Below are 13,234 nucleotides of genomic sequence, written 5' to 3'. Positions count from 1 at the left end.
ATTATCGTGTTAATTTTCACCATATTAAAGGACCATGTCCCAAGTCCTGCACCTGCTGTGTTAAAGAATCTGAAGATCAATTTATAATCAACTGCTCAAGCAACGAGTTAAGAACGTTTCCCGCTTTGCCGAATAAAATACTCGGAGAACCATTACTTCTGCTGGATAACAACTTCATCGAAACTCTTTCAACCTCCTCCCTAAGAAACTCCACTCTGAAAGAACTGCACTTAAAGAACAATAGAATCACCCATATTCACCTGGATCAACTTCCATCCGATCTCCAAGTCCTGGATATTCGGCAAAACTACATTACAGGACTTGATGATGATGTGACACAGTTCATATCAAAACTAAGCAAAGTTCAATTGTCGGAAAACCCTTGGCAATGCAGTTGTAAGTTCACTAAATTTCTTGAACATCTGAAAAAAGTAAATTTGATAGAATACCAAGATGCTTTATGGCAATGCAGTAAACAGGAATATTGTCCAGAACTGTGCATCTGCTGTAAAGAAGACGAGAGTCAAAGATTCATTATCAACTGCATTAATCTGGGATTGCCCGAGATACCCTCTGAACTACCCATAACTGAGAATGCGACTCTTCTGTTTGAAAATAACAACCTACAGACTTTGGACAACTCCACCAAAATCAAAGGCTTTTATCAACTGAAAGAACTTCATCTGAGGTACAATAATCTTTCAAAAATAGAGGTTCTTCCAAAAAGTATTCAACTTCTCGATATAAGGAACAATTCTCTTACGACACTGAATGAAAGTGTAAGAGAGTTTCTGACACAAAAATCGAATATGTCCAGTTTGACTATCTTCATATCGGGCAATAATTGGATTTGTCATTGCAAAGAAATACGTTTCTTTCGATTCACCAAGGACCTGGCAGAGAATATCAAGGACCTTTGTAAGACAGAATGCCACGATTCCAGATTGTTTGTTTCCTTGGAGGAGATAGATCTATGCCCTGAAAAAATTCCGCGTTATGTCATCTTCTTCACATCGTTCATAATGCTAAGCTGCCTGTTGAGTTTCCTGCAATGTTTCTGGAAGTCCATTGTGATGTGGCTATATGAGAAGAGATTGTTCCTGAAACTGACCACTCGCCTAGAGAAGGGCACGGAGACCAAGTACGACTGCTTTTTGGCCTACTGCCACAAGGATTCTCATTTGGTAAGTGAGTACGTGCAAAGATTGGAGCATGGACGGAACCGACTTCGTCTCTGCTTCTACGAACGAGATTGGCTCGCTGGTGAACCAATTCCTGACTGCATTTGTCACTCTGTGGAGAATTCCAAGTGCATTGTCATTTTAATGACAAAGAATTTCCTCAAGTCGGTCTGGGGTCGTCTGGAATTTCGTTTGGCCCTTCATGCCACCTCCAAGGATCAGTACAAGCGACTCATTGTGATTATCTATCCGGACGTGGAGAACTTTGATGAACTGGATGGCGAACTAAAAAGCTACTTAAAACTGAATAGCTATCTGAACAGGAATGATACCAATTTCTGGAATAAGCTTATCTATGCCTTGCCCCACAAGATAATAGATGAGGGCGAGGATATGGAGATTATTAATATTGAACACTAAATTAAATGAAAACTTTTGGGTAAGAATTATAAAATTATTTTTCCTACATCATTGTAAAATAACCTAATTTGTGATCTTAATTTTAGATGTACCAATAATTCATGACGGCGAGGATTATCTTTCATAACAGGAAGACCGACTTTTATTGATGTACAGATTACTAAGCCCATGTTGTCTACACCCAGATCATGTGAGATAATTATTTTTTATATTTCTAGCTATAAGTGTTTTTTTTTTTCTTCATTTACTTTATTATGAATCAATACAAATATGTACATGTGTATGTATTGCTTATAATATTTTCCCCTTAATAATAATTAACTAGTTATAGAATTAAAGAAAATGAGCTTGTGCCTAATCAAAATAACTAACTTGCTATGAAGTCGCTTTAGCGACTTGTAACTTCGTCGACATCATCGTCGTCTTTAATTTACACTGTTCTTTAAATTTAAAATTAAATTTGAATTTTCACATAAAATCGATATTTTATCTGATAGAATAGAAGCTATTTAATTTTGCCATTTCCATCAATTATATACAATTCTTTAAAGGAAAAGCAAAAGTCTGCTAAACCAAAATGTTAAATTTAATTCGATTAAATATATGTTTATTCAAAAAATTATAAGCTCGAAAGTCATCAGTGGAGCTATTTTAAATAAATAATTCGATTTGAAAGCTAAAATCAAAATTGAGGCAATTTAAATTTTAGTTGCCTCAATTTTGTTTTCAATTCACAATTTAGTTTTATATTTATTTTTTTGCATTTTTCCATTGATGAAATTGACTTGCGAAATGCAAACAAACGCATTGCGTGTTCAAATTAAATATATCAAATGCCGCAATTTAATTTTCAGCTTCGAACAAAAAAAGTGCACAAAACTGCCATAATGACGTTGAATGAACGCCTAAAGTTATGCTACACAAAAATGGACATTGCCAATTTATTATTAATAGAGCGAAAGAACACGAGGGTGGCTAAAAGGCAAGAGGCGGGGGGTGGTCCAAACAGGCGAGCATTTGAAATGGTTTTTCGTAATTAGCCGCATGAAATAATGCGAAAAAAAATGGGGAAATAGCAAAAAGCAGCATGCAATAATTATACTGCATGGGCAAAAATACAATTATAAATTAAAATCTAATTAAATTAGCATCCAAGCAGACAATTGACAAAATGAATGGCTTTGCATGCAGTCAGTTGTGTAGATATATATGTATGTACATACTTATTTAGATACATATATTCATAGATATTCATGCTCAATCACACATCATGCGTCAATGGCAAGCAACAAAGGAGAAGAATTTCCAGATAATTAAATTCAAAAGGTTTCACATATGATCCAAATGCATTTAATGGCTATAAAGTTCAGCTCACCAGCCAGCAAAAAAGTCGACACGAGAAGCGAAAAGTTCTCGTTTCGACTTTTTTTTCTAAGCTAATTGCTGGCGGAGTTCATTACCAATTCGTTCAGCTTTGCATCTTCAAGTAACTCGATGTCTGTGTATGTGCATTTATGCCTAGTCTCATTAGCATAGTGATATTGATTTTCTGGTTAACCATCAATCAACAAAACGGTATACATATATGTACAAAATGAGATTGCTATGCAATTGAGGCTCCAAACCGCAGCACGCCATGCTCGAATGCCTTAAAGCGCCTGCTTGGTATGCAACAATTTATGTATAGATATACACACTCACACACACACATACGCACGAACACGCTCACACATGTACCTTTATTAAGATAGGCTGCAGGAAGGATGCTTTGAATGCTTCTGCATCTACAAGCCTCCACTCAGATTGAAATTGCTTTCCAAGCAGCAACGATGGAGCCACAGACATTGTCTTTGTCCGGTCATTGGGTCTGGATAAACAATTAAGTAAGACGGTCAAGTGAATTTACATCACGACAAGAACAATTAACATTTTGGCCAAATGTCACTAATTAATTAACTACCCATCAAATTGCCAAATATCTAAAACCTTAACATGTTGCTCCCGATCTATTAATATTTTGGAATTAAATTATTGTAAACCAAAAATTTTTAATATGTTTAATTCCGTTTCTATTCTATATTCTTTTATTAAGGGCATATGTATTTCTCATCTTTTTTCATTTATCTTATTTATTTTTTGCTTTTCATTCAAATGTAATTTCATTAAATTTAATTTTTCAAATTTACTTTTTAATAGCAGTGGAATAAACGTAATGCAATAGAGTTTGATTTTTTTGGGCTTAGACGATAGAAAGAAGTTTCAAAGGCTTAATCGTAGTTTTTATTAAAAGTAATTTGAGCATTTCGAATAGTTTTCGCTCCAGTTAAATTTTAATGGTTCATATAAAATTACTTTGGGGAATTTTAAAAAGTGATTTTCTAAGATATCATATATATAGAAAAAAAAAAACCTAATATAACCAAAATCGATTGTAATGGCTCAATTCTCCGGACTAAATGAAAAATAATTAAAGATTTGGATTCTTGCGACTAAACTGAAGGATGGAAGGAATTATTGAGACTAAACTGAATGATGGAAAGAAAGTTCGACTAAAGACTTATTAGTTACCTAAAAAGGTAGTATTTACAGTATTAAGTTTGGCTTACAAGTTAAATTGATAAACGTCCAGGAAGAACTTATCTTTAATTATGTTGGATATTAATAATTTAACAATTTTATTTCTATCCCCAAACTGATAGTGGTATCAGTCAATCAGTATAATTCCACCTGAATAGCTCGTTCTTTGGGGCTTTCCAATTTTCACCTTTTCATGTAAACTGTTTCAAGTGTTTTCTAAACACGAAGCCAGAAAAATTTTAAACTTCCCATTGACCTAAATTGGATATAACTTTTAATTCAAGTTTTCTAATGAGCGAAAACATTTTCGATTAGCCATTGAAAGAGATTTAGATTTAAGCTATGTATAAGACAGTCATTCATACCAATAAACAACACAAAATGCAATGGGCCCATCAATCAATGAGAAAGGTGACAAAGAAAGACGTATTTTAACCTGTAAATGGATAAAATTTAAATTCTGATAATAAAGTGGCAAAAATATTGAAAAAAGTTATATTCAATGATATATGAATTGTTATTGACTTGAGTTTATTGAATAACAAAAAGTTTTTCTGCCAATTTACTTAACTTCTTAGTCAATATTTTGTTTTCTTCTGCCACACGTCTTTAGCAATGGAATGGAAGCAAGCTTCTTAAGATTTTTGTTGGATCTTGAAATGACTACCAAACCGCATCCATCAATTCATTCATTCTCTCCCTCACTTATTCATTACAGACGATGCAATAGTAATTCATAAATCATTTAACCGCACAATTCACAACAACTGATGCCCAGAGAAGTATGCAATGGCTTTTAAATAATTCAAGTGCAAAATGCCAATGCCACGTGGAGGATATGACTGCCTGGAGTCGGAGTGAAGTTGTGCAGTCAGGTGTATATGTGAGTGTATCTGCTTCACTCATACTTGCCTTCTTCCTTTATATGTATAGTCGTATTTGTGGCAGCACGTCAGAAGTTTATAATGGTTGAAATGTAAAAAGGAAAATGCATGCCAAAAATATTTCACACATCTGAACCACAAATATGAAACGAGTTGCAGTTGCATTGATTTCCCAAAGAACTTCTTGCCCTCCAGGTTTGGAGTATCCTTTCTACCCATCGTCGTGTCCTTTACAGCAGCTTCACAGTCACTGGCACAATCAAGTTGCCTGAACTTGTGAGGGTTTTCGCATTCGTTGACTGACTTCCGCTCTGTTTGCTGTGACAAAGTAATAGTAAAATTTCATACTTCCGCAAAATCTTTGTTATCCTCAGTATCACACACACATACACATAGACATGCACTAAGCCACGCCCACATTCTTGTGATTCTTATTCGCCCTAGCCATCGGCCTTCTGGCTTCTCAGTTGTCGCTTGTCGCATATTTTGTGCTCGCTCAATTATACGCTAAAATGAAGCTGCTTTTCAAGTTGCGCCCGGAGGCCAACACCACTCCAAGTCCAGTCAGGGCACCACCCAACCAACCAACCACCCACTCATCCACTTCTCTTCCATCCCTCTCATGGCGATTTAACTGTTTGGTTTGTTGGCATTTCATTTAAGTGCAGTAGCATATTTTGTTGCCATTGTTTGGCAATGCGTCCCGCATCCGCATTCAGTTCGTTGGGTTTGTTTTTCGCCACCAGCTCCCTATGGGGGGGTTATTGAGTAAATGGGGTAAGGGGAAAAAGGAGAGAAACGAAGGCATTACTCTGGCATTTTCTCGTGGCTGCTGCAGCAGCTTTTGTGCTTATTTTGTGCAGCTTTAGCACAAATGTAAATCAGTTATTGATAGTCGAAATAATGAACGATTTGCATTTGCATGGCTGTAGAATTGCAATTGAAGAATGGAATGGGTATTGAGATTCAAAGTGGAAATGCCATTTAAAGTTGGAATATGCAGGAATACTTTTTATCAATTGTTCACAACTTTCTTCCCAACTTGACTTAAAGGTTTTCTTTTTACTTGATGTTATCCAAATGTGGGAAAATTATCAAGTATTGCTTATCGAGCAACAATTTAGTTCAATTTGCAGCCCTGAAATCGCAAAGAAGTTGTTACTTTTATGAAGCTTTTCACATATCACAATGCGACACTCAAGTGGTCGCAATTCATAAAATGAAATGGGGTCGGATCCGTCTGAGACAAAGTTCCGTATGCTAATAAATTTCTAATTGAATAAGCCATAAGCAAATGTGCCACCATATTGCTAGCATATAGACAAAGAGCTACTTCCACCCACATGTATACATTCACACTCTTGGGCCAAACACGCACACACACACACACTCGTAACTTATAATGTCATTCGAATGGCTTAAAAGCGTTATCATTTCTTTATGTTTTTCCTTATTGCTAAGCGAGCAGACACGATGGCAAACATAGAACAGAGCAAAGTAAAGGATGAAGTAGAAGGGAAAAAAGGCAAAAGCAAAAAAAAAAAAAACACAAACTGGGGATATATTGTATGCATAACGCATATGACCAGCAAGCAAAATGGCAGACAGTTGGCAGAGGGACCCTAGAGGATGTGCGGGAGGTATTGGAAGGACGAGTTGGGGGTAAGAGTCAGCGTCAGAGCATTGCATTTGCATTTTACAAACAATTGAAAAAGTAGTTAAAGTTTTTCTGCTGGCGCTGCTTTCACTTTATCGCAAAAACACACACACACACGGACACAATTCCACACGAACATAAGCACAAAACCTAAAAGTATGCTACACGCTTTTTATTTCGTTCTTTGCATATGCAATGGCTCAACACATTGGATGTTGGGGTTTTTTTTTGCGCTGCCTGCCTCTGTTTGGTATATTACAGTCAATGCCAGGTCGTTCCACGTCTCATCCACCGGCTAGCTGTCAAGTGTATTCCTTTTTTTTGCCCAGTCGCCGTCAATGTACAAGCGTAGGATGCCAGGATATACATGGACGGTACATCAAATCCTTCTTTTTTTTGCTCTCACACTTTTGGCGCTACATTTTGCACACTTTCGCTGGCCAATGCGCTGCTTTCCTGCGTTTTCCCTCCCTATGGCTACTTTTTACTATTCCTTTTTGTCTACTTATGGAGAGATATGCATGCCATTCACGTTTTCTGTTTCTGAGTTGACACATTTCCAACCAATTTTTTAATGATAGTAAGTAAAAACACATTGATAGCAAAGTAAAAACTGGCCCAAATTTAATTTAACCATAAAAAATTCAAATTAAAATAGTGCCAGTTGCTTAAGTAATTAATCTACATATTAGTAAGTAAGTAAGTAATTAGGGAATTCTAAGTAAGTTAAGTAATTAGGGAATTCCCACAATACCAATAACACATTATACTTTAAGGATGTACTAAAAAAACTATCAGAATACCAACAAATGGATGCTAGGCATTCAAATATACCTGTGACTTTTAGACCCGATTCTGATTTCAACTTTTTATATGTATATGAACATTTATATATAAATATATATATAAATAAATATATTTATATATATTTACATATACATGTGTGAGAATCTTCCAAGTGAAAACCCTAGAAACACGTTAGCGTATTTTTTACTCACAAGTACCATTTTCATATGAATAAAGAAAAAATTAATTTTAAACCGTTTTCCAAGATTCGAGTTTGTACTAAAGTTATTATCTTCAACACTTTCTTGCATGAGACTCCCAACCCTATTTGTTTCTTCTTATTTTATGTGCATATAATTGGTGTATATACAATGAAAATTGCACATTAAAGTCTAAATTCCTCATAAAGTCCCTTCGGAATAGCTCTGCTGATAGGGTTCTTGGATTCTGCCAGCAAGACTTCGTCTGCTTTGCAATTTTCGGGTCTGTTTCAGTAGAGTTTTGAACTTTCGTCTGAGTGAACTTCGAAATGTTGCTGAAAATACTTCAATTATTTTTGCTATTCTTGGCAATTGGTTTATGTGAAATTAATGTTAAAGACCTAAAAGAAATAGATTCAATCAGAGATGATTACTGTGTTGATTATTGTGCTAATAAATGTAAAGTGAGCAATTCCAGTGAAAACAATAAGACATGTATAAAAATTGGAAATGTTGTTATTACTGATGTATACAAAATCGAACTATCGAGTAAAATTTATCTTACTTCGTACTTGGGTAAAAACGTATCAATAACTTGGAAGACTAATCGGGTAAACATAGCTGTGCTCAAAAAACTGATTCCATTTCCTAGTGAAGAAAAATCGCGCTCCTTCGAAATCATATTTACGGAAACTATTACAGAAGATACACCTCTTCAAATTAATCAATATATGAAAGCTCTTAATTTATATTATGCTGCGCAAGCAAAAATACGATATAATAATGAAATAATAGAGGAACAAGATGTTTATGTCTCAAACGGACCAAAGCGATCACAGATTGGTTGCCCCCCTTCTATGAAAATATATGAACAATTCAACATGTCAACTATTTGGAATAATTATATATCAACGGGAATGAGCAATTTAAGGTTTTTATTATTTGACTGTAGCCACACACTCGTTCTTCGTAATGACACTTTTCAATTTAACTCAAAGTTAAATGAAATTAAATTTAGACGAACAACTTTAAAAAATCTAAATTCAATGATTTTTAAAAATTTAACAGAACTAAAAGAATTGTCATTTGATGAGTGCACTTTGGACAATACTGAGTTTCTGAGGTTGGTATTATGCTTTATACATTTTTTTGAAATTAGAACACAAAATAATTATTTAATGGATTTCAGATCAACTACACTTCAGAATAATTTAGAAATACTTAAATTGTATCTTGCTAACAGGATTGAGCTTAAAAATTTTGCAGGTTACAAAAATCTTCAGATTATCTCTGTTAATAATGACGATAAATCCGATTGTTCGCAACAGATAAGCAACATAAATTTAACAGCTTTTGTTTGTTCACCAAACGATGAATTGTGTTACTTTAATATCGGTATAAATGGCGTACGTTGTCCCACCTCATGCATTTGTGGATTAAAGGGTCCTGTTTACCAATACACTAGAATGCCATTTATAATAAACTGCACTCAACTCCAAATTATTCCAAAATTACCTATTCCAAGTGTGGGAAAGACATATCTGTATTTTGAAAGCAATGGTCTAACACAATTACCTAATACTTCGGCACAGGACTATAATAGTGTACACAGACTTAATTTAGCTAATAATAAACTAACTAATATACAGATTAATCAACTGCCTAAGAATCTAGAATGGCTCGACATTCGAAACAATTTCATAGTGTCCTTGGATCCAAATGTAGCCGCATTTTTATTGGAGCGAAAGGATAGCATATCTTTGGTACAATCAGGAATATATTGGAAATGCAAGTGCAACAATTTAAATCTTTTGAATTACCTCAAATTGCTGGAAAACGAGGACAATTTTAATTCATTGAACTATTATGATTACGACGTGCTTTATGATTACAACAAGATTGATGATTTCCTGATGATTAATAAAATTGCCAATCCTGTTAATTTTCACCATATTAAAGGACCGTGTCCCAAGTCCTGCATCTGCTGTGTCAATGGATCTGAAGATCAATTTATAATCAATTGCACGAGTAAAGCTTTGGAAACATTTCCCACTTTGCCGAATAAAATACTCGGAGAACCATCACTTCTACTGGATAATACCCGCTGAGTTACCCGCTGAATTACCCATAACTGGGAATGCGACTCTTCTGTTTGAAAATAACAACCTACAGACTTTAGACAACTCCACCAAAATTATAGGCTTTAATCAACTGAAAGAACTTCATCTGAGGTACAATAATCTTACAAGGATAGAGGTTCTTCCAAAAAATATTCAATTTCTCGATATAAGAAACAACTCATTAACAATACTGAATGAAAGTGTAAGAGAGTTTCTAATACAAAAATCGAATATGTCTAGTTTGACCATCTTCATATCGGGCAACAATTGGATTTGTCATTGCAAAGAAATACGTTTCTTTCGATTCACCAAGAATCTGGCAGAGAATATCAAGGACCTGTGTAAGACAGAATGCCACGATTCCAGATTATTTGTTTCCTTGGAGGAGATAGATCTATGCCCTGAAAAAATTCCTCGATATGTCATCTACTTCACATCGTTCATAATGCTGAGCTGTCTGTTGAGTTTCCTGCAATGCTTCTGGAAGTCCATTGTGATGTGGCTATACGAAAAGAGATTGTTCCTGAAACTCACCACTCGTCTGGAGAAGGGCACGGAGACCAAGTACGACTGCTTTTTGGCCTACTGCCATAAGGATTCTCATTTGGTAAGTGAGTATGTGGAAAGATTGGAGCATGGACGGAACCGACTTCGTCTCTGCTTCTATGAAAGAGATTGGTTGGCTGGTGAACCGATTCCTGACTGCATTTGTCACTCTGTCGAGAATTCCAAGTGCATTGTCATTTTAATGACAACGAATTTCCTCAAGTCGGTCTGGGGTCGCCTGGAATTTCGTTTGGCCCTTCATGCCACCTCCAAGGATCAGTACAAGCGACTCATTGTGATTATCTATCCGGGAGTGGAGAACTTTGATGAACTCGATGGCGAACTTAAAAGCTACTTGAAACTGAATACCTATCTCATGAGGAATGAGGCCAATTTCTGGAATAAGCTCATTTATACTTTGCCCCACAAGATGATAGATGAGGACGAGGAAATAGAGATGATCAATATCGAACCCTCAAATTGAGTTAATCTGAGCTTTTCGTGTAAGTATTTAAATATTATTTTTGTCACATAGTTGTCTTCTTACATGTAAACTTAATTTCAGACGTATAATCTTCAGTGGATAATTGTTGAAGACACCTACGTTTACTGATGTCCCAATGAATTAAAAAGGTTGAGTCCGTTTTAATCGGTTCAGCATGATATTTTCTGCTTTAACAAACTTACAAATTTTTTGCTTCAGAAAAAAGAATAATTTATCGAATTGGAGTTTTTGTATTAATCTTACAAATCTTAATAATTTGCTATCAGAACTCACAATAAACATAATTATAACTTCCATCTCAAAAAATTAATTTAATGTTTTAATATTGCAGATTCAAATAAATGTCGACCGAATTGATTGGTTATTAATGGCTATTCCATGGTGACATCTTCAGCAATCCATTACATTCGTTTTGATTGAGTTAATGGAAAGATATTTATTAACCTTGTGGCATGTGGTTAGCGAACAATTAGTTTACTTCGCATCATATTAATCTTTATATCACATTGCCAGAGTTTAAAGCGTAAGAATTCAGAATTATTTATTTCTGTGGGCAAATGCTGGTTTTCTCGATAATTAAGTTCCTTGCGAGCGAAAAATGGTAAAAAATTTATTTCAGATATGTGTAGAGAAAGGTCAAGCTCAAATGAGAGGAACTCTTTATCAAAATCAAATTTGACTTAAGAAATTTTGGTCTCTAGATTAGGTTCACAATTTTTTGCAAACTTGCTGACGTTAATCTGCTTATATGTATCTCTAGCGAGTCTATTATAAGTCTACTGTACATTTTATGGTAATGTGTAAACCATAATACATTGGCCTTCTATAATTAAGGACTCTGCTCATCAATGATGAGCTCTCTTTCAGTTAGACAGCAAACATCAATCAGGCATTGAACTGGCAATTGGTTTTCAAAGAGCAAAGTATACGTGCCGACGCTGACTGTTTCATATATGTATATGTATACATATGTATATGTATATAGACTCTTTACTCATACATACATATATTAGCCAATTCAAGGAGAGTCCAATTATGGCAGCTTTGATCAACGTCAGCGGCTGCGATGGCAAGTAACATCAATCAACAGAGCCAGACGCCGACAAACGATTGACCCCCAGAAAGATGCAGACATATTCACGATTCTGTGGGCTACCAAACTAATAAACCAAAGGCGCAAAGACAGTCCTTTGGATGTGTATGTGTGTGTGTGTGTGTGTGTGTGTCTGTGAGTAGGAGAGTTGTAGTGTCTGTGTGGGTCTGCAAATTTTTGACAGCTGCCAAACAAACGTTGCACATTAACGGCAATTGCTTTTAAATTGATTGATTTGCCTAGGCGAAGGCGAAGCGATAAGCATTCGGCGGCTTCTCTGTGTGAGTGCCAAAGCAAACATGGCCAAAACGTGCAGAATGTGCACTGCTACTGACACAGCCACTTGATTGCATTCCTTCCTCTCTCTCTCTCTCTCTCTCTCTCTCTCTGTCCCTCTTCCTGTACACCCACAAAAGTCTCGCCTATTTGGGCAAACAAAATATGATTGCCTGCAATTAGGCGCCACGATTTTGGCAGCCTTCAAAGTTAGCCCGCCTGACGATGAGACCATACACCCAACCCCCTTGGGTTAGACCACTTGCAAGCGCATTAAATAAGAAATTTTCCAAAAATTGCCTCACAGCACGCCAAAAACTAATTACATACGCTGCCTTTCGGTTGCACTTGCCATTGCAGTTGCATGCATAATTTTTCGTATGTTAGCACAAAATGTTAAAGTAAGCTAAACAAAAATCTGGCCGCTAGCCATCAGGTCAGCCAAAAATACTAAAAACAAAGAGAGAGGGAGAGGAAAGTAAGCCACTCCAAACACTATTACCTACTCAACGCCTGTTTAATTTTTAAACAGATTCAACGAGCAGCAATTATTAAGTCGAGATTTTCTATAAATTTTCACATCAATAATTTTTTGGTATGAAAAACTGAAATTGATTTAAGTATAATAATCCCAGTTGAAAGTTAAAGTATAGAGATTCTGCTGACCTACCTCCAATATATTTTGAATTTGACTATAGAGTAAGAGGAAATTTCATCTCTGATTAATATCCACTCCATTATGCCCAGTCCCAGAAACTGTTGTGCTCTATATAAAGGGTTTAATAATGTTGATGTTAAGTTTTCTCACATAATGCTTTTATCTTTGATTATGTCCAGCGAAAACAAAAAGTGTTTTGTTATAACATCAAGAAGTTTCTGGCATTTGATACAAAGACGTATTATATTATTTTCCTTAGAATTCAAAACTGTATTATGTGAAATTCAAGACATAATAAATCATACAAATGTACATATCAAATGTAGTGCAG

The 13,234-nt window shown here is 35.5% G+C and overlaps 2 protein-coding genes across 2 annotated transcripts; both read left to right on the top strand.

Annotated features, from left to right (window-relative positions):
• Positions 1–388: 388 nt before the first annotated feature.
• On the top strand, positions 389–1,601 carry LOC26530256 (protein toll). The gene is made up of 2 exons (XM_047010469.1): positions 389–396; positions 473–1,601. Exons 1-2 carry the CDS (start codon positions 389–391, stop codon positions 1,599–1,601), a joined length of 1,137 nt encoding a protein of 378 aa, XP_046866425.1.
• Positions 1,602–10,057: 8,456 nt separating this feature from the next.
• Positions 10,058–10,993, top strand: LOC26529288 (protein toll). Its single transcript, XM_015178442.2, has 2 exons — positions 10,058–10,874; positions 10,937–10,993. Exon 1 carries the CDS (start codon positions 10,058–10,060, stop codon positions 10,853–10,855), a length of 798 nt encoding a protein of 265 aa, XP_015033928.1. The 3' UTR covers positions 10,856–10,874; positions 10,937–10,993.
• The last annotated feature ends 2,241 nt before the right edge of the window (positions 10,994–13,234 follow it).

This window comes from Drosophila willistoni, assembly GCF_018902025.1.
Source record: "Drosophila willistoni isolate 14030-0811.24 chromosome 2R unlocalized genomic scaffold, UCI_dwil_1.1 Seg167, whole genome shotgun sequence".
Lineage (NCBI taxonomy): Eukaryota > Metazoa > Arthropoda > Insecta > Diptera > Drosophilidae > Drosophila > Drosophila willistoni.
This window is presented reverse-complemented; position numbering and strand designations above follow the sequence as displayed.